At 38.4% G+C, this 23037-nt stretch overlaps 1 protein-coding gene across 2 annotated transcripts in view; it reads left to right on the top strand.

Moving 5' to 3' along the window:
* GMDS (GDP-mannose 4,6-dehydratase) overlaps positions 1 to 23037 on the top strand; it is a 1339054-nt gene that overhangs the window by 311827 nt on the left and 1004190 nt on the right. For both annotated transcript variants that reach the window (XM_053714661.1, XM_053714660.1), the window contains one exon: positions 5000 to 5109. In XM_053714661.1, the coding sequence (XP_053570636.1) occupies positions 5000 to 5109 (110 nt within the window). The remainder of the gene's footprint in view (positions 1 to 4999; positions 5110 to 23037) is intronic.

Below are 23037 nucleotides of genomic sequence, written 5' to 3' on the forward strand. Positions count from 1 at the left end.
GGTAAAGTAAGGTGTCCGATTCTTCAATCAAGAGTTTATTTCTTTGGGGTTTAGCCGTAGTCCATGTCAGTCTCTTCAGTAGAGCAAGTGGTGGCTTTTAAGCATTTGGGAACTTGTGGGGTATAATCCCCACTGGGCCTCCCAAGTAATTTCATGCTGCCCTTGGTTGAAAGTTTGAGTAAGTTTACTCAGCCTTTTCTTTTTTCCACAGGTCCATGTGAAGTAGGAAGCCCCTCTCATACCAAGTGAGCTGTCCTGCTGCCGGACAGATTTTTGAGGTAAGTGCCTATTTCTTTCCCTGTTTTGATATCGGCGAATTTGGCACTTTGACGGTTAATTCTGTCTAAATATACAATCAGCCTTCTAGGTTAACGGTTTATTGTATGGCAGTTTTGCAGGCACTGGGGATGTTTGGAGGCTCAGTTTATTATGTTTCCACTTTGGAGTACATGTTTTTTGTTTGTGTATTAATGGCTACCTGGAGGTTTGTTAGGCCACGCCCACAATAGGCGATCTTATCTGAGATAAGGATGTTTTTGGCGCCCTTTTAGCTGTTTTCATGTTGTTCCTGAATGTTGCAGCTCTGTTGTATAGCTCCTCAGAGGTGGTTCAGCATTCTCTCCGGTGCGGCTGTATGGGGGTCCGGATAATTTTCTGACTTTGTTTCCGGCAGCAAGGAGGTAAGGTAGGCATCTCAGCAGAGCTTTCTGAGGTGTGGAGGTTGCCTGATTTTTTTTTTTTGTGGGGCTGCTGCTCTTTTTATATTTGTTTCTGTCTGAATTTCAGGGACTATAACGAATGTGTCTCTTTTTGCATTCATTTTATGAAAAATTGTTGCTGCAAGATTCATTGTGCAGTTTATTTAAGGATTTTCTAGTTAAAAAAAAAAAGTCTGTTTTTTTTGTTAAATTAAAATTCTGATTTGAACTTAGAATTTTTTTATTGATTCAGGTTTTTTCCCCTTGGAATAAGACCAAGAGGCCCTTCAAGCTGTTTCTTGATCTCTGTTTAAATACTAATGTTGAGCCGCCTATCCCTTTTTGTTCCTCTTGTAATGAGAGAACATTACATTACAAGGATATACTTTTTGATTCTGAGCCTTCATTGTCTAGGGCGGATGTTGTTCAGGAGTTTCCTGTTCAGGCTAATCTGCAGCTTTCTCCTCATAGGTCCCAATCTTCTGCAGTGACCTCTTGTTTCGTCTCAGATTGTTTTTTTCCTTGCAGGATATGGCTACCCATATATCCTTGGCAGTATCTGAGGCTTTGTCTGCTTTTCCTATGTTGCAGGGGAAGCGCAAGAGGAAGTATAAGGTTTCTGATTCTGTTGCAATTGTCTAGTGTTTCTTCTCATAAGTCTGAGGAAGAAGATACTTCAGTAGCATCTGAGGGTGAGATCTTGGATTCTAATAGTATAAATCCTTCTTCTGAACCTGAGGTTGTTTCCTTTAGGTTTAAGCTAGAGCACCTGATCTGGGAATTGATCTTGTGGGGGGCAGACTCTCTTTCTTTGCTCAAGCTTGGGTTTGAGATGTTCAGGATCCCTGGGTAGTAGATATCGTGTCCCAGGGTTACAAACTGGAGTTCAAGAATTTTCCTCCCAGAGGCAGATTTCTTCTCTCCAGGTTGTATTCAGAATCTTTCCAACATGGTAGTGATAGTTCCTGTTCCGGTTCAGGAACAGGGTCTGGATTTTTATTCCAATCTCTTTGTCGTTCCCTAAAAGGAGGGAACTTTCAGACCTATTTTAGATCTCAAGAGTGTAAACAAGTTTCTCAGGGTTCCGTCTTTCAAGATGGAAACTATTTGTTCCATTCTTCCTTTGATTCAGGAAGGTCAGTTCATGACCACAGTGGATCTAAAGGATGCATATCTGCATATTCCCATTCACAGGGATCATCACAGGTTCCTAAGATTTGCATTTCTAGACAAACATTTTCAGTTTGTCGCTCTTCCTTTTGGTCTGGCAACAGCTCCCAGATTTTTTTAAAGGTCCTGGGAGCATTGCTGGCGGTGCTTCGATTGAAGGGTGTTGCAGTGGCTCCTTATCTGGATGACATTCTAGCTCCATCTTTTCAACTAGAAAACTCCCACACGGAGTTGTTGTTGTCTTTTCTGCGCTCCCACGGTTGGAAGGTGAATTTAGGATAAAGTTCCTTAATTCCAGCTACAAGAATGGTATTTTTGGTGACCATTATAGATTTTCTAGAGATGAAGATTTTTCTGACAGAAGCAAGAAAGTCAAAGATTTTTAATACGTGTCTTGCTCTTCAGTCCCTTCCTCGGCTGTCAGTGGCTCAGTGCATGGAGGTTTTTGGTCTGATGGTTTCAGTCATGGACATCATTCCGTTTGCTCGGTTCCATTTCAGACCTCTGCAGTTATGCTTGCTCAGGCAGTGGAACGGGGATTATGCGGATCTATCTCCAAAGATTGTTCTAGATCAGATGTCAAAACATCATCTTCCATGGTGGTTTTCTCAGGATCTTCACTCACAGGGAACTTGCTTTCGCAGACCTGCCTGGGTGATTGTAACCACGGATGCCAGTTTGCTGGGCTGGGGTGCTGTCTTGGGTTCATTAAGGGCTCAAGGTCTATGGACTCGAGAGGTGTCGGTTCTTCTAATAAATGTTTTGGAACTGAGAGCAATTTTTAATGCTGTTCTAGCCTGGCCTCAGGCCAGGCTAGAACAGCTTCAACCCAGTTTATCAGGTTTCAGTCGGTGGACAATTGGGAAGCGGATTTTCTGAGCAGACAGACTTTTCATCTGGGGGAGTGGGAACTTCATCCAGAGGTATTTTCCAGCTTGATTCTCAGTTGGGGGCAGCCGGAGTTGGATCTCATGGCATCTCGCCAGAATGCCAAGCTCCCGAGGTACAGGTCGAGGTCAAAGTATCCTCAGGCTGTTCTTATAGATGCTCTGGCAGTTCCTGGGACTTTCAGTCTGGCATATGTGTTCCCTCCGTTTGCTCTCCTTCCTCGGGTCATTGCTCGGATCAAACAAGAGAGGGCATCTGTGATTCTCATTGCTCTGGCGTGGCCTTGCAGAATCTGGTTTGCAGATCTGATGGAGATGTCTTCTCTTCCACCTTGACGTCTTCCATTTAGGAAGGACCTTCTTCTGCAGGGTCCCTTCCTTCATCTAAATCTCGTTTCTCTGAAGCTGACTGCTTGGAGATTGAACGCTTGATTCTTTCTAAGCGTGGTTTTTCTGTTTCAGGCTCGTAAGCCTATGACTAGGAAGATTTATTATAAGATTTGGTGTAAATATTTGTATTGGTGTGAATCCAAAGGCTACTCGTGGAGTAGAGTTAGGATTTTGTCTTTTTTTCCAGGAGGGTTTGGAGAAAGGTTTATCTGCTAGTCCCCTGAAGGGTCAAATTTCTGCTTTATCTATTTTATTTCGCAAACGCCTGGCGGATGTGGCAGATGTTCATTCTTTTTGTCAGGCCTTGGTTAGAATTCGGCCTGTGTTTAAGTCTACTACTCCACCTTGGAGTCTTAATTTGGTTCTTAGAGTCCTTCAACAGGCTCTGTTTGAAGCTATGCATTTGTTGGATATTAAGATGTTATATTGGAAGGTTTTGTTTCTGTTGGCTATTTCTTCGGCTCGAAGAGTTTCGGAGCTTTCAGCCTTATAGTATGAATCAACTTTTCCTATTTTTCACTCTGATAAGGTAGTTCTGCGTACTGCCTTGGGTTTTCTTCCCAAGGTTGTTTCTGATAAGAATACTAATCAAGAGATGTTTGTTCCTTCTTTGTGTACTAATCCTTCTTCTTCTCATAAGGAGCTTTTGTTGCACAGCCTGGATGTGGTTCGTGCATTGAAATATTATTTGCAGACGACTAAGGATTTTCGCCAGTCTTCTTCTTTATTTGTTGTCTTTTCTGGGAAGAGTAAGGGTAAGAAAACTACGGCTAATTCTGTTTCTTGTTGGTTGAGGAGTGTTATTCGCTTGGCATATGAGACTGCTGGTCAGCAGCCTCCTGAGAGAATCACGGCTCATTCCACGAGGGGTGTTTCATCTTCTTGGGCTTTCAAAAATGGAGCTTCTGTAAATCAGCTTTGCAAGGCTGCGACTTGGTCATCTTTGCATACTTTTTCTAAATTTTACAAATTTGGTACGTTTACTTCAGCAGAGGCTTCTTTTGGGAGAAAGGTTCTTCAAGCAGTGGTGCCTTCTGTTGAGGTTAACTGTCTTGTCCCTCCCTTATCATCCGTGTCCTCTAGCATGGGTATTTGTTCCCAACAGTAATTAAAATGATCCGTGGACTCACCGTGTCATTAGAAAGAAAACATAATTTATTCTTACCTGATAAATTTATTTATTTCTTGAAATGGTGAGTCCACGGCCCGCCCTATTTTTCAGACAGTTTGCTTTTCTATAAACTTTAGGCACCTCTGCATCTTAGGTTACTTCCTTTCTCCTTTCCCTTTGGTCGAATAGCTGGGGATTGTGGGTAGGGGGAGTGGTATTTAACAGCTTTTGCTGTGGTGCTCTTTGCCTCCTCCTGCTGGTCAGGAGTGATATTTCCAACAGTAATTAAGATGATCCGTGGACTCCCCGTGTCAAGAAATAAATAAATTTATCAGGTAAGAATAAATGACATTTTTCTGCATTTAATATAGATTGTGGTTGTTATTAAATGAATGAATATTTTTCTATTTTCTTTTTTCCCATTTACAGGATTTATTATTTTTTTGTTTGTTTGTACCTGAATTTATGGAGCTTATTTTTGTTTTTGATTTTCTTGTTTTATTGCTCCCTAACAGTCCAGGTTTTCTGGATTACATTGGATTAGAGCAGGTAAAATTACCATGTTTACTAATCAGCTGATTATTTCACCTGTACTCTAGTTCAGATATCCTCAAAATGTGGCCTGTTAGGGAGGCGTGAGGACTGGTTTGAAAACCAGTGGTATAGAGTAAAGACCAAATTTTGTGAAGGGAACATTTAACCATATTCTTATTTTTTTTACTCCTCGTTCTTTTGTTTTTTAGATATGAAGTTGCACTATGGTGACCTTACGGACAGCACGTGCCTAGTTAAAATAATCAATGAAGTGAAGCCTACTGAAGTATACAATTTAGGAGCGCAAAGCCACGTCAAAGTAAGGATTTCGCTAAGTATTTTATATCTCTTGCTTAGGCTTTGTATGTTTTGCTAAATGTATAAAAACAATACTCTTTTTAATTTAGCAATAGTTTGTATAAAACAATAAAGACCAAGGCCTAGCAACTATTTATCAGCCACCAAGAACGTTATATTCTTTGTTAATATCTCTCTTGTTAATATTCTGTGGGTTTAACATTCAATGGTCATGTTTTATTGTAGATTAAAGCATAATATATAAACATTTTGGAAACTCAAAATCACTACTACTTAAAGGAACACTGAACCCAAATTTTTTCTTTCATGATTCAGATAGAGCACGCAATTTTAAGCAACTTTCTAATTTACTCCTATTATCAATTTTTCTTCATTCTCTTGCTATCTTTATTTGAAAAGCAAGAATGTAAGTTTAGTAGCCGGCCCATTTTTGGTTCACAACCTGGGTTGTGCTTGCTGATTGGTGGCTAAATGCACCCACAAATAAATAAGTGCTGTCCAGGGTCTGAACCAAAAATTGGCTGGCTCCTTAGTTTAGATACCTTCTTTTCTCCAACATAGGTGTGTCCGGTCCACGGCGTCATCCTTACTTGTGGGATATTCTCTTCCCCAACAGGAAATGGCAAAGAGCCCAGCAAAGCTGGTCACATGATCCCTCCTAGGCTCCGCCTACCCCAGTCATTCTCTTTGCCGTTGTACAGGCAACATCTCCACGGAGATGGCTTAGAGTTTTTTAGTGTTTAACTGTAGTTTTTCATTATTCAATCAAGAGTTTGTTATTTTCAAATAGTGCTGGTACGTACTATTTACTCAGAAACAGAAAAGAGATGAAGAATTCTGTTTGTATGAGGAAAATGATTTTAGCAACCGTAACTAAAATCCATGGCTGTTCCACACAGGACTGTTGAGAGCAATTAACTTCAGTTGGGGGAACAGTTTGCAGTCTCTTGCTGCTTGAGGTATGACACATTCTAACAAGACGATGTAATGCTGGAAGCTGTCATTTTCCCTATGGGATCCGGTAAGCCATGTTTATTACGATTGTAAATAAGGGCTTCACAAGGGCTTATTTAAACTGTAGACTTTTTCTGGGCTAAATCGATTGATTATTAACACATATTTAGCCTTGAGGAATCATTTTATCTGGGTTTTTTGATATAATAATATCGGCAGGCACTGTTTTAGACACCTTATTCTTTAGGGGCTTTCCCCAAGCATAGGCAGAGTCTCATTTTCGCGCCGGTGTTGCGCACTTGTTTTTGAGAGGCATGGCATGCAGTCGCATGTGAGAGGAGCTCTGATACTTAGAAAAGACTTCTGAAGGCGTCATTTGGTATCGTATTCCCCTTTGGGTTTGGTTGGGTCTCAGCAAAGCAGATACCAGGGACTGTAAAGGGGTTTAAAGCTTAAAACGGCTCCGGTTCCGTTATTTTAAGGGTTAAAGCTTCCAAAATTGGTGTGCAATATTTTCAAGGCTTTAAGACGCTGTGGTGAAAATTTGGTGAATTTTGAACAATTCCTTCATGTTTTTTCGCAATTGCAGTAATAAAGTGTGTTCAGTTTAAAATTTAAAGTGACAGTAACGGTTTTATTTTAAAACGTTTTTTGTACTTTCTGATCAAGTTTATGCCTGTTTAACATGTCTGAACTACCAGATAGACTGTGTTCTGAATGTGGGGAAGCCAGAATTCCTATTCATTTAAATAAATGTGATTTATGTGATAATGACAATGATGCCCAAGATGATTCCTCAAGTGAGGGGAGTAAGCATGGTACTGCATCATTCCCTCCTTCGTCTACACGAGTCTTGCCCACTCAGGAGGCCCCTAGTACATCTAGCGCGCCAATACTCCTTACTATGCAACAATTAACGGCTGTAATGGATAATTCTGTCAAAAACATTTTAGCCAAAATGAACCCTTGTCAGCGTAAGCGTGGCTGCTCTGTTTTAGTTACTGAAGAGCATGACGACGCTGATATTAATATCTCTGAAGGGCCCCTAACCCAATCTGAGGGGGCCAGGGAGGTTTTGTCTGAGGGAGAAATTACTGATTTAGGGAACATTTCTCAGCAGGCTGAATCTGATGTGATTACATTTAAATTTAAATTGGAACATCTCCGCATTTTGCTTAAGGAGGTATTATCCACTCTGGATGATTGTGAAAATTTAGTCATCCCAGAGAAACTATGTAAAATGGACAAGTTCCTAGAGGTGCCGGGGCTCCCAGAAGCTTTTCCTATACCCAAGCGGGTGGCGGACATTGTTAATAAAGAATGGGAAAGGCCCGGTATTCCTTTCGTCCCTCCCCCCATATTTAAAAAATTGTTTCCTATGGTCGACCCCAGAAAGGACTTATGGCAGTCAGTCCCCAAGGTCGAGGGAGCGGTTTCTACTTTAAACAAACGCACCACTATTCCAATAGAGGATAGTTGTGCTTTCAAAGATCCTATGGATAAAAAATTAGAAGGTTTGCTTAAAAAGATGTTTGTTCAGCAGGGTTACCTTCTACAACCCATTTCTTGCATTGTCCCTATCACTACTGCCGCATATTTCTGGTTTGATGAACTGCTTAAGGTGCTCGATAGTGACTCTCCTCCTTATGAGGAGATTATGGACAGAATCAATGCTCTCAAATTGGCTAATTCTTTCACTCTAGACGCCTCTTTGCAATTGGCTAAGTTAGCGGCTAAGAACTCTGGGTTTGCTATTGTGGCGCGCAGAGCGCTTTGGTTGAAATCTTGGTCGGCTGATGCGTCTTCCAAGAACAAGCTACTAAACATTCCTTTCAAGGGGAAAACGTTGTTTGGTCCTGACTTGAAAGAGATTATCTCTGATATCACTGGGGGTAAGGGCCACGCCCTTCCTCAGGATCGGCCTTTCAAGGCAAAAAATAGACCTGATTTTCGTCCCTTTCGTAAAAACGGACCAGCCCAAGGTGCTACGTCCTCTAAGCAAGAGGGTAATACTTCTCAGGCCAAGCCAGCTTGGAGACCAATGCAAGGCTGGAACAAGGGAAAGCAGGCCAAGAAACCTGCCACTGCTACCAAGACAGCATGAAATATTGGCCCCCGATCCGGGACCGGATCTGGTGGGGGGCAGACTCTCTCTCTTCGCTCAGGCTTGGGCAAGAGATGTTCTGGATCCTTGGGCGCTAGAAATAGTCTCCCAGGGTTATCTTCTGGAATTCAAGGGACTTCCCCCAAGGGGGAGGTTCCACAGGTCGCAGTTGTCTTCAGACCACATAAAAAGACAGGCGTTCTTACATTGTGTAGAAGACCTGTTAAAAATGGGAGTGATTCATCCTGTTCCATTAAGAGAACAAGGGATGGGGTTCTACTCCAATCTGTTCATAGTTCCCAAAAAAGAGGGAACGTTCAGACCAATCCTAGATCTCAAGATCTTAAACAAATTTCTCAAGGTCCCATCGTTCAAGATGGAAACCATTCGAACTATCCTTCCTTCCATCCAGGAAGGTCAATTCTTGACCACGGTGGATTTAAAGGATGCGTATCTACATATTCCTATCCACAAGGAACATCATCGGTTCCTAAGGTTTGCATTCCTGGACAAACATTACCAGTTCGTGGCGCTTCCTTTCGGATTAGCCACTGCTCCAAGGATTTTCACAAAGGTACTAGGGTCCCTTCTAGCGGTGCTAAGACCAAGGGGCATTGCAGTAGTACCTTACCTGGACGACATTCTGATTCAAGCGTCGTCCCTTCCTCAAGCAAAGGCTCACACGGACATTGTCCTGGCCTTTCTCAGATCTCACGGCTGGAAAGTGAACGTGGAAAAGAGTTCTCTATCCCCGTCAACAAGGGTTCCCTTCTTGGGAACAATTATAGACTCCTCAGAAATGAGGATCTTTCTATCAGAGGCCAGAAAAACAAAGCTTCTGGACTCTTGTCGGATACTTCATTCCGTTCCTCTTCCTTCCATAGCTCAGTGCATGGAAGTGATCGGTTTGATGGTGGCGGCGATGGACATAGTTCCTTTTGCGCGCATTCATCTAAGACCATTACAACTGTGCATGCTCAGTCAGTGGAATGGGGACTATACAGACTTGTCTCCGAAGATACAAGTAAATCAGAGGACCAGAGACTCACTCCGTTGGTGGCTGTCCCTGGACAATCTGTCTCAAGGGATGATGTTCCACAGACCAGAGTGGGTCATTGTCACGACCGACGCCAGTCTGATAGGCTGGGGCGCGGTCTGGGGATCCCTGAAAGCTCAGGGTCTTTGGTCTCGGGAAGAATCTCTTCTACCGATAAATATTCTGGAACTGAGAGCGATATTCAATGCTCTCCAGGCCTGGCCCCAGCTTGCGAGGACCAGGTTCATACGGTTTCAATCAGACAACATGACGACTGTTGCGTACATCAACCATCAGGGGGGAACAAGAAGTTCCCTAGCGATGGAAGAAGTAACCAAAATTATTCTTTGGGCGGAGTCTCACTCCTGCCACCTGTCTGCTATCCACATCCCAGGAGTGGAAAATTGGGAAGCGGATTTTCTGAGTCGGCAGACATTGCATCCGGGGGAGTGGGAACTCCATCCGGAAATCTTTGCCCAAGTCACTCACCTGTGGGGCATTCCAGACATGGATCTGATGGCCTCTCGTCAGAACTTCAAAGTTCCTTGCTACGGGGCCAGATCCAGGGATCCCAAGGCGGCTCTAGTGGATGCACTAGTAGCACCTTGGACCTTCAAACTAGCTTATGTGTTCCCGCCATTTCCTCTCATCCCCAGGCTGATAGCCAGGATCAAGCAGGAGAGGGCGTCGGTGATCTTGATAGCTCCTGCGTGGCCACGCAGGACTTGGTATGCAGATCTGGTGAATATGTCATCGGCTCCACCTTGGAAGCTACCTTTGAGACGAGACCTTCTGGTTCAGGGTCCGTTCGAACATCCGAATCTGGTTTCACTCCAGCTGACTGCTTGGAGATTGAACGCTTGATTTTATCGAAGCGAGGATTCTCAGATTCTGTTATCGATACTCTTGTTCAGGCCAGAAAGCCTGTGACTAGAAAGATTTACCACAAAATTTGGAAAAAATATATCTGTTGGTGTGAATCTAAAGGATTCCCTTGGGACAAGGTTAAGATTCCTAGGATTCTATCCTTCCTTCAAGAAGGATTGGACAAAGGATTATCTGCTAGTTCCCTGAAGGGACAGATTTCTGCCTTGTCGGTATTACTTCACAAAAAGCTGGCAGCTGTGCCAGATGTTCAAGCCTTTGTTCAGGCTCTGGTTAGAATCAAGCCTGTTTACAAACCTTTGACTCCTCCTTGGAGTCTCAATTTAGTTCTTTCAGTTCTTCAGGGGGTTCCGTTTGAACCCTTACATTCCGTTGATATTAAGTTATTATCTTGGAAAGTTTTGTTTTTAGTTGCGATTTCTTCTGCTAGAAGAGTCTCAGAATTATCTGCTCTGCAGTGTTCTCCTCCTTATCTGGTGTTCCATGCAGATAAGGTGGTTTTACGTACTAAACCTGGTTTTCTTCCAAAAGTTGTTTCTAACAAAAACATTAACCAGGAGATTATCGTACCTTCTCTGTGTCCAAAGCCAGTTTCAAAGAAGGAACGTTTGTTGCACAATTTGGATGTTGTTCGCGCTCTAAAATTCTATTTAGATGCTACAAAGGATTTTAGACAAACATCTTCCTTGTTTGTTGTTTATTCAGGTAAAAGGAGAGGTCAAAAAGCAACTTCTACCTCTCTCTCTTTTTGGATTAAAAGCATCATCTGATTGGCTTACGAGACTGCCGGACGGCAGCCTCCCGAAAGAATCACAGCTCATTCCACTAGGGCTGTGGCTTCCACATGGGCCTTCAAGAACGAGGCTTCTGTTGATCAGATATGTAGGGCAGCGACTTGGTCTTCACTGCACACTTTTACCAAATTTTACAAGTTTGATACTTTTGCCTCTTCTGAGGCTATTTTTGGGAGAAAGGTTTTGCAAGCCGTGGTGCCTTCCATTTAGGTGACCTGATTTGCTCCCTCCCTTCATCCGTGTCCTAAAGCTTTGGTATTGGTTCCCACAAGTAAGGATGACGCCGTGGACCGGACACACCTATGTTGGAGAAAACAGAATTTATGTTTACCTGATAAATTTCTTTCTCCAACGGTGTGTCCGGTCCACGGCCCGCCCTGGTTTTTTTAATCAGGTCTGATATTTTATTTTCTTTAACTACAGTCACCACGGTACCATATGGTTTCTCCTATGCAAATATTCCTCCTTAACGTCGGTCGAATGACTGGGGTAGGCGGAGCCTAGGAGGGATCATGTGACCAGCTTTGCTGGGCTCTTTGCCATTTCCTGTTGGGGAAGAGAATATCCCACAAGTAAGGATGACGCCGTGGACCGGACACACCGTTGGAGAAAGAAATTTATCAGGTAAACATAAATTCTGTTTTTCAAACAAAGATAGCAAAGGAACAAAGAAAAAATTATAAAAGGAGTAAATTACAAAGTTGCTTAAAATTGCATTCTCTATCTGAATCATGAGAGAGAAAACATTTGGGTTTAGTATCCCTTTAAGGGGACAGTTTTTGTCATCTTTATGAAAAAGCCACATTCAAAATGATGAATTACAAGCAGTTTCATTTTAAAATTAAACTAATACTGCATCAGTTAAACATTCCATTCTAAACGTTATTGGCTTTTGGTAATTCCTTCTAATTCACGTTAGTAGGAAGACTATTTTTGGACCCGGTTTTAAAAAACTATTAGAATGGAACCACCAATCAGGAGAGAAAAGTGGAGATCTGCTGTGTTAAATTAAAAATTTCAGGCAAATAAAATATCTGCAGTTTTTAAGGCTGCTGTTTTATATCGATAATGAAACATTTTTGAGTATACATGTTTTTTTCCCCCCATTCAATAATATATTAAATTCTTCTTAACTTACCTTCTTTAAAATGAATCTTTGCTATAGCATTTTTACATTGCAATGTCCCATAAAATACAATATTTGATTATTATATCTTCTTTAGTTTATAGAAAACATGGAAAATGTTGTACTACTAACTACCATGTTATTTACCCATTTAGAGAGTAATTTGAGCTGTTTTAAGTATTTCTAATGGGGAAAATTTTATTGCAAAATGTTGACTAATTGGTAGCTATCTTCGAACCACAATATAGACATTATGGTATTTCCACATCTATCCCTTTTTTTTTAGGGATGTCACATCATTTACTGACAACACCAGTCTGCCTTACTGACTCATAAAACTGTTCTTACTGCTCCTTGTAGACGTGTGTGAGACCATGAGGTCATCTCATTTCTTACAACTTTCTGTGCAGTAAGGTGACAGAGAGCATGACTCTTGGCAAACCTCTGTTACTTGTATCTGCAAGCTTCTTAAGGGACTTGATGCTTTTTTTTCCTATAAACAGTCTTAGGTTTTCAGTGCATTTGTAAATACAGGCTTTTATCCAACACAAATATAATTATACCAGCTTTGCATCAGCGTGAACTTTTGAAATGCCACCATTAGTTCTATAACATCATTGGGGAAAATGAATTTGTACCCATTTGTCTAGGTCACAGAGTCTTGATGTAGTGTTGTGTAAAAAAAAAAAAAAAACACTTTTGGGAAAGCTGTAATATTTTGCGCTCCTGTTACAGCCTATTATGAGTCATAGCTGTAACTATAAATGTACAGGGCATTGGGGTGCGGTGGTAAAGACTTTGTTCACTGATGGAGTTTGTAAGCAAACTCAAGTTTAGTTTTGTGTAGCTTCCGTGAAAGACGTATTCTGTTGACAATTAGAAAAAGCCTTATGTCTTGGATGCTCTACACAGATGACGTGTTCAGCATTTCTATTTTTTTGGTTTGTTTTGGCTTCTATTAATGCAGAATAACTTTTTCTATCACTCGCACTTCCAGTCAGTTTAATGTGGGCTGTGCAGAAAGCAAGAAAAACAAAATAATAGGAAGCTGGACTGGTTTCCTGAAGGAAACCAATGAAGATGAAATTGGTTCTTGGAATGAACACGGGGGGCTGGGAAAGACTGACAGAAGAGCATTTACTGAATTATAAATAGTGAGTCAGACAGCATGTTACAGAGCCCGATCTGATGCAATGTGCTTGACGCATGTAACAGAAAGTGAAATGCCATTTTACTTGTGCTAATCTTCAAACGGCAAATCTCAGTAACTTGACTTCAGTGCATGATGTGTTCTTTCTATGAACGTGTGCATTCTTGCTGCTTTGGTGGGGAATAGGTTGTATTGACCTCCCTTTATATACGTCTATGCAGGCAAATCCCTAACAGTAGCTCATTCACTCCAGAGAAGACTTTTCCAGTATCAAATATCAAAAATGTTGCTGTTTTGGCTGCAGTACTTGGTAAAAACCAATGTTTAACTAAATATTCATGTGAGGTTTTGTTAAGACTGCACATGACAGATGTAATTATCCACATTGGATTGGAAACCTATGTTGAGTTATAGTCACTTAAGTTTAACCAATGTAACTAAATTGGTTTGTGCATTTTTAAGACCAGGTGCTTACAATATTGTGCATTCTGCATTTACAGGACGTGTATATATAAGCATATATGTTTTTTAGCTTTTGTTTTTTAATTAACTCCTTCAGTAACATTTTTCCAGCCTAGGGACAAGACATATCAGACATATATTTTCAATATTTTTATGCGCCTTTCCTCTTTTTTTTTTTTTTTTTTTTTTTTTTAAAGTGTAACACACACACACACAGAAAAGTTCAATATATGTGTTCAGCAGTTTCTACACTTATGTCTTAAAAAGTGTGTGTGTGTATATATATATATATATATATATATATATATATATATATATATATATGTGTGTGTGTGTGTGTATATATATATATATATATATATATATATATATATATATATATATATATATATGTGTGTGTGTGTTTGTGTATGTATATGTGTATATATATATATATATATATATATAATTTTTATTTTATTTTTAAAATAGCATTATTTGACTTTTGAAGTTAAGAATCCACGTTCATCAGTAAGGTGTAAGGGCAGCACCTACTGCAAATATCTATATTGAGAAAAAAAATATATGCATTTTTGGGAGTGACCATAACATTTGCATAAAAAATATTGGTTTGTATTAAAATACAAGATGGTTTGATAGCTTCAGAAAAAGATTTATCAAATGCACATAATGAAGCACCGTTTTATAATTCCTCCCCCCATTGTGGCTGGAAATTCACCTCAAAACATCTACTGTGTGTAAAACAAGTGCATCCAGCCATTAAAGGGACATTAAAAAGCTTGTAATTATAAGACATTTCTGCTGCCTTGCTATAGAATAACATAGCAGCCAAGTTTAAATATTTTAAAAACAAGAGTAGTCCTTATTTTCTGCAGTTGTTTTTTAATAGTCAAACTCTCCCCACCCCTTACCTTATTTGGAGGTCCCAATTTAGACTTGTAGACAATTCTAGGTACAAACATTATGCTAATAACTGGCAAAAAATGCAGTTCTTGCTGTTTGCCAAGTTCTGTTATGAACATATATGTTGCAGGGTTAGTCTTAAGAAGTCGGCAATGTGCATTTCCAGTTCTGAGAATTAGACAGCCCAAAATGTTTTAAATTTAAAAAAAAAATATAAAGTAAATTATGTACATTGTAAAGTTGTTTTACTACACATAATTAAACATTTTATATTATAGTCTTCTATAGTAACCTTTATGAAGTTACCAACACCAGTTGAAAACAAAAATTTAATAAACCTTTGTGTGAACAAACTATGTCAAAAATGAAAACCAAATAGCAACTAAAAGCGTGTCCAAGGCAATGCAGATTTAAGTAAACAAAAGGTTGCAAAGGGTGTTTTTTTTTTTACTTCAAATTAGTAATCAATATATATCATCAAATTGTGAAGTAAATCAATTCATTTTAAATGTAGCCACCAATCAGTAAGCGCACATAGGGTGCTGAACCAAAAATGGGCTGACTCCTAAGCTGGCATCCCTGCTTTAGAACAAAAAAAGATACCAAGAGAACGAAGAAAATTTTATAATAGGAGTAAATTAGAAAGTTGCTTAAAATGGCATGCTCTATCTGAATCATGAAAGAAAAAAATGGGTTTTATATTCCTTTAAGGGTACAAACGTGAAGGAAATCTAAATTACTACAAGCGAAGAGTAGAGGCCATTTAGAAATGTAAGTAAAATGTAGCGCATACAATAGCACATTTTATAGATTTAATAACGGGAAGAAACTAGCCAGAAGGACATATTGTTTGAGCATAATTGTATATAAATATCTGATTTCTCATTATATATTGTGCTATGAAAATTGTAATAATACTGATTAATAATCTTATGTGTATAAATATAAACTTTAAATATAAAAGACAACAAAAATGATGCTGTTTTTTACAAACATGGACACTAGATGATCCATTATTTGGTACATAGATTGGAATCTCCTTTCTGATAGATTCATCCCAAATAGTTTCGTCAACGAGTTTGAACTACATTGAAGTGAAGGTCAATTTTGACGAATTAGTGCCGGTTTTTAATAATCCTATTAAAAACAAGGGTACTTTAATTCATCAAAATTGACATTTTAAGCATTTTTCTTCAAAAACTTACCTTTCTGCTTACACTAGAAATGACTAATCAGGCTTCCTCCAATCACGGCGTCCCCCCCCCCCTCCCCGGGGGATCATGGCCTGAGGGAACACCATGATTGGATGAAGCCGGATTCGTCATTTTGGACCTGCGAAGAGGGCTTGCGATGGGCGGAGGAAGCGTTACAGCATCTCTCCGGATTAAAAGATACGTTTTTGAAGAAAACGCTTGAAATGTCAATTTTGATGCATTAAAGTGCCCTTGTTTTTAATAGGATTATTAAAAAACGGGCACTAATTCGTCAAAAATGACCTTCACTTTAAACTGTTAGTATTACTTTTTCATTTACTAGCAATGGAGAATGCAAAACTAAATACAGCAAAACAGGAAGATTCTGTTCACTGACCAGTATACAAAGTTTTGTTTAGTTAGTGTATCGTGGCCTTATATTCCTTCATTTATGCATTAATTAACATAAACACTTGATCTTGTAATAAGATACATTTCAGTTGTCTCTTCAGCGATCATTACACATTCTATAAAAACAGAGACATAAAACAACAAATGAAAAACCATACTTTATTCATTTTACATATGGGATCTTTGTCAGTGAGTGGTAGAGACTCCAGCAGTCATTTTATAATTACATGCTGTACAGACTGTTGTTCGAAATACCAAGAAGACTGTTTTAAATTTACCCAGTTTACAACCAAAAATAACTGTTTAAAGGTACATGAAATGCAATTTTTTTTATTCATGATTTAGATAAAGAATACAATTTAAAAAATGTTTCTAATTTACTTCTATTATCAAATTTGCTCCATTCTCTTGTTATTCTTTGTTGAAGAGATATCTACATAGGTAGGGTACACATGTCTGGAGCACTACATGACAGGAAACAGTACTGCCATCTAGTGCTCTTGCTATTGTAAAACATTGTTGCAATACTACTGTGATATAGTTGTGCAGACGTGCACACTCCTGAACCTACCTTCCTGTTTTTCAACCAAGAATAACAAGAAAACAAAAATAAATAATAGAACTAAATTGGAAAAGTTTTTTGCTCTATTTGAATCATGAAAGAAGAAAATTGGGTTTTATGTCCCTTTTTAAAGCAAAAACTTCATGCAGTAAACTGATGGCAAATCTGTACAAACCCATGCCCCTTTTATGCATTGCAAATGTCAAAGTCATCTTTTTTATAACTACTATTATGATTTAGACAGTAACATAGCATCTAAATTAAAGGGAAAGTCAAATTTAAACGTGCATGATCAAGCTAAAGCTTGTCATTTTGACACTTTTAAATTCATTTCTGTTTTCAAATATGCTTTATTCTGTTGATATTCTTTATTGAAAAAGAATATGCACACATCCTACACTAGTGAGAGCTAGCTGGTGATTGGTGCCTGCACACATTTGTCTCTTGTGATTGGCTGATTAGATTTGTTCAGCTAGCTGTCAGATGTGCAATGCTGTTCCTTCAGCAATGGATAACAAGAGAATTAAACAAATTTGATAATAGAAGTTAATTGTAAAGTTGTTTAAAATGGTATGTTCTATCCAAACCATGAAAGAAAATGTTGTGGGTTTTCTGTCCCTTTAAGTCTATAAAAGTGCATATACATTTAGAACTGCATTTATGCATACAACATACGCTAACCTTTCTCACCTCAGTTTCTCTCCATCCCCTTTGTCATCCCCTTGAACCCCCTTAGCATGTAAGCCTACAAGACCAGCTGCTAGTGCAACCCTTGGCAGGTCCCTCTATGCATGTGTCTCCTATAAATGCTACCTTTGCATATTATACCTAGGTTTATAGCACTGGGGAATCTGTTGGCACTCTACAAATAACTGATGATAATATTATAATAATTGTAGGAAAGTATTAATTTAGAGAATTGCAAAATTGCCAACAGAGCTTGCTCTGCAAAAATATTCAGCAGCAAATCAGACATTTGTTCATAATTTTACTAAATAGATAAACATGACAATTTTGTGATCCGTTCCTCCTTGTTCTATAGTATTAGGAGTGCCTAATTAGTTATATGAAGTATATTCCTATCGGCTCCACCTTTCCTGTTCATGATCTTGTTCTAGTGATCTCTTAGAAAATATCAACAGCTTCTTTCTCTTCCTAACTATGACTGTGATGTGATTGGTCACCCTGGTGACATCAAACAAATACATTACAGAGGTGTAAAGCTTGTTTTAGCAATATGTATCAGAATAATCTAGCACTTGGTATGAAGGAAGGAAAGAATTGTTATTTTACAAATAATAATAATTTGAAATAACCTAGTGCAGGGGATTAATCAGTTTGGATAAAATGACATTCAGCAACTGTCTACTCCCACTATCTACCTAATTCCTTTATTTAATAGGATGGAATAATCTATATGTTCCCCTTGTTTCTGTGTAATCATTGGATGTGTCTATATAATATATATTTAAACCAACTTTAGAAAAATGTTGGAAATATCCTTCATACACTTCATTTACCTGTAAGCTTATGAATAGTGACAGCATTCAGATAAAACTATGAATAAGTATTTTTGTTTTAAATCTGAAGATTGAGTCCCTTGTTGGATTATCTTGATTTACTTCTAGTTTTCTTTAAATATGACTTTTGAACTCCTAATGAATCTAAGAATAGCCTAATGCGTATTTCTAAATGTCCTTTCATATTTGTCCTATATCACAGTATCCCAAGTCTGTCACTGCTTACTTGGAGTTTTAGAGCCTTTGGGTTAGTAAGTACATCCTTGTCACGTATAGAAAATGAGCGCTGAAGTATTTTTGTTTATCAGACAGATACATTTGTGCAAATTGTCTTGAGGCATGTAAGGGAGAAAAGTTTTATGATGGCCATTTTGAAAACACAGTTGTTTACACTAATATATATAGTAAACAACACGTATGCTATGCTTTACTCTCTGCGCTTGAGTACATCAACATCTATAAATGACACTAAGTAAACTGTGTGTCATCCTGATAGTAGAGTGAGAAATTGATTGTCCAGCATGAGGTCATAAAGTATAGCAGAAATAATAATAAAAAAAAATTCCCCAAATTGTTTTAATTAATGTGAATGTAAAGTTTAATGAATAAGTGCCCAGTTTTTAAAATTTACTCTTAAACACATCCTCCTCTGCGGCCCGCATCTCGTGCTGTAGCACAGAGATGACGAATCTGGATGCCAACGGGGGGCACACAATGATTGGAGTAAGCCGGATTCATCATTGCTGTGCTAATTACAACAGGAGCTGCGGGAGGAGGATCGTTGGTCTGCTTTCCATAAAGCTAAGGTAAGTATTTTTAAAAAAGGAGCTTCATTGTAAAGTTTAATTAATGAAATTGTATTTTTAAAAAACTGGTCACTTATTCAATAAACTTTATTCACTCTCATCTAGGCAATAGCCAGCATTTTGTTATTAGCTATCTATAGTCTCACCAATACCTAAGCCATTTTATCCAGCTAATTCACTATAGAATGTAGGAATGTGAGAGCTTTATTGAAACTGCTTTCCAAGCTGATGAAACTGGAGACAGTAAATGCAATTTACCCACTCTCTAATAAAACAATATTATAACTTAATCTTCAGTGGCCATATCTTATATGCTAGCAATAAATGTGGAATCCAGCACTAAACACTAACCAGGAGAGCCACCCAGAGCTACTACCCCTTTTTAAACATGAGGTTGGTTAGATTTATATATATTTCTTTAGTATTTCTGTATACCTGTGAGGCTTCATAGCTGTCAGTATGTATATTCTTTGTTGCAAAAGAGAAAACCACGCTCTGAATAGTAATAAAAACAAACATTTATTGAAAAACATTAAAAATTCACATAGCCGTCAAAACAAAAAGCTGAAAAAAGTGCAGCTCATACGGTTTACGCATTTCCGGAATCTCCCGTAGTCATAACCCCACGGTGACCAAGGTTTTCCGGAAGAGAAGTTACTACCGTAGGAGCTCGATCATCGGGCAGCTCAATCACGCAGGCTACAGTGTGTGCATCACGGAGGCCGCAACTTACTGATCATAGATCAGGAGCAGATTTATGGATTTGGTTTAATCTCCATACACAGAAGTACACGGAACCCAATGATCTCCAAAGAAGGTATCTGCACAGTTGATTTTTGCAAGAGCACGAAATATGATTTACAGTGTGTTTATTGATATCCAGATAATTGATTTTACTGTTATCCTATCTGTCACCTGATCCGCAAAAAGAGTGCGAGAAGGAAACATATCCCAGGGTGAACACTGTACCCCTTCGGAGTGGAACATTTTCTCAGGTCACTTTCAAATGGACATTACAAATTTTCCTGCCCTATCCGTTCCTTCTGATTACACATTTATTTACATACTCATTCCTGTAACCATCCTGCACCCGACTTTCTTTGTATGTATATTCACCTTTTTGCCATTAAGTGGCACTACCATCATTCAATGAGATGTATTTGCATTAATTAAGCGTTAATCCCGGGTAGATTTAAACAGGTGTATTGTGTATGTAATTTTGTCACATGATTAAGGGGCTTTGGCCCCAAAACGTTGTCTTTTTTTTATCCTGTCCTGGTTACTTGAATGAAATAAAGAATTTTGCATTATTGGAGATCCTCCTTTGTTTTTTATGCACCATATCTTATATGCTCTTAGTATCTCAAGTTTACCAATTGTATATGTTCATCCTTCTGAACAATGTACTAAACTGACTAGGTTTTGGCTAAAAGCTTCTGTTGCCATGTTTTTTTAAGAGAATATTTAGTTGACTGTCATTAGACTCAGTCTAGGTTATGAGGGATTCATAGACTCCAACGTAACCTTAGTTTTAGGGGATGCAGATGGATTAGTCATCCCAGACACATATTGTGCTCATGCTGTAGGCTGCAATGTGTATGGACTGCAGACCTAGGAAGGGGATGACTCTTAAATAAATTCCTCCATTCCAAGTGTCTGCCTACCAGAGTGTGCCTTCCTTGTGAGCAGTAAGGCGGTCTTCAGTAGATCCATTTTGTCTTAAAAACTTACATTAAATAAATAGGAACATTACAGTAATACCAAAGGATAGACAATATATTGTACTCTGTGCCTCTTGGTCATTTAGTTCCCTTGATTGAGTCCAGACTCTTCTAAGATAGAGCTTATTTCTTCTACTACTCTGGCCTGGCCTGGCCTGGCCTATTGCTACAAATGTCTTTACAGCCCCCTTTACTGCACTTCTATAATGATAGGCAGCTTGGTTGTTCCTTTTGTATTTTCTTGTTGATAGATTACATTTCACCTTGTTGTTTGATTATTGTATTCTAATAGTTATTGTTGTATATATGGTCTTCTATATTGGTGGAAATGACATTTCAATAAAATAAATCCTTCATATAACTTACCTTTTGTTTGTTCTGTTTATCCTGGTTAAAGGGATTTGTATTCTAAACTGTTTATTTCATGATTCAGAGAGAGCATTCAATTTCAAATTTCAATTTGTTTCTTTTTTCAATTCTCTTGATATCCTTTTGCTGGGAGCTAGCTGAACACATCAGATAAGACGGTGACCAGAGGCATATATGTGCAGCCACCGATCAGCAGCTAGCTCACATTTGTGCAATGCTGTTCCTGAGTCTACCTAGGTATGCTTTAAAGCAGGGCTCGACAAACCCAGAAGCCAGGGAGCCACTGGCTCCTAGAATTTTATCCCTGGCTCCAAACTTTTAGGGTTATTCTCAGTTTATATCTACATACGAATACCATTGTCTGGCTTCTAAATAGTCTTACTAGCTCCTAAATTTTAAAGGGACCGTCTAGGCCAAAATAAACTTTCATGATTCAGATAGAGCATGTAATTTTAAACAATTTTCCAATTTACTTTTATCACCAGTTTTGCTTTGTTCTCTTGGTATTCTTAGTTGAAAGCTTAACCTAGGAGGTTCATATGCTAATTTCTTAGACCTTGAAGGCCACCTCTTTTCAGAATGCATTTTAACAGTTTTTCACCACTAGAGGGTGTTAGTTCATGTATTTCATATAGATAACACTGTGCTCGTGCACGTGAAGTTATCTGGGAGCAGGCACTGATTGACTATACTGCAAGTCTGTCAAAAGAACTGAAATAAAGGGGCAGTTTGCAGAGGCTTAGATACAAGATAATCACAGAGGTTAAAAGTATATAAATATAACTGTTGGTTATGCAAAACTGGGGAAAGGGTAATAAAGGGATTATCTATCTTTTAAAACAATAAAAATTCTGGTGTAGACTGTCCCTTTAAACAGATTTGTTGACTACTGCTTTAAAACAAAGTATACCAAGAGAAGGAAGCAAATTAGATTATATAAGCAAACTGGGAAGTTGTTTAAAATTGTATGCTCTGTCTTAATCATCAAAGAAAAAAAGTGTTTTATGTCCCTTTAAGGGTCTTCCTCCAATAGTTTTTGTTTGTTTGCTTTCCATAAAACATGGTCATATTGTCTTTTTAACTGCTCTTGCTTTTCTGCATTTAGTATAAGGTGTATTGTTAATTCATTCACTATTGTATGTTTCAATATATAAATAACCACGCACAAGAGGCTTAGGCTGAGACTATTATACTTTTGTCTCTTGTTATATCTAGGTGGAGCATATGGTTTGCAGTTTATATACCACATAAAGAAATTCCTATTCCTCTGTATAATTTATTTTATAATTAGCATGCACATTGTTTTTACCACACTGTGTGATAATGCAAATATTGTTTTAACAATTAAACATAATTTATTTGATAATGACTAGACGTCACATGACTTGAATCTGAACAAGGCATTTCTGGGAGTGTACAAACAAGTAGCTTAATTAAAGTCAGTATGGGTTGCACAAGTGTTGATGCTATCTATTGTGTAATTATAAGCCTTGTTTTATTGACATTTTAAAATGACATGATTGGTTTATATTTAAATGACTATTGCGACACTTGCTGTAACAAGTATTTTATTCGAGCTTGAATTCAGGTATATACAGATTTAATAAAATACCTTTATAAGTGCAGTTTTTGATTCTTTTGGTAAGGTTTTCATTAACCATTTATGATTCTTCCACAGAGCAATCACTAATGTAACTAATTACTAGGTTTACTCATACTTTGTATATGTTAGTGACACAAGAAATGTATGCACAATTATTTTTGAAAGTTTGTTACTTTTACTATTTTCATTGCTGTAAACCACAGTGTTTATACTATTCTGATAGCAGTTTCATACCCTTGCCAATACCTGGCCAAACTAAAGGGACATTCTATTGTAGTAATAATATGCTCTAATTTGCTAGAGCATTTTGTCATAAAATGAATGCTTGTT

Source organism: Bombina bombina, chromosome 5 (genome assembly GCF_027579735.1).
Source record: "Bombina bombina isolate aBomBom1 chromosome 5, aBomBom1.pri, whole genome shotgun sequence".
In the NCBI taxonomy this organism is placed as follows: domain Eukaryota; kingdom Metazoa; phylum Chordata; class Amphibia; order Anura; family Bombinatoridae; genus Bombina; species Bombina bombina.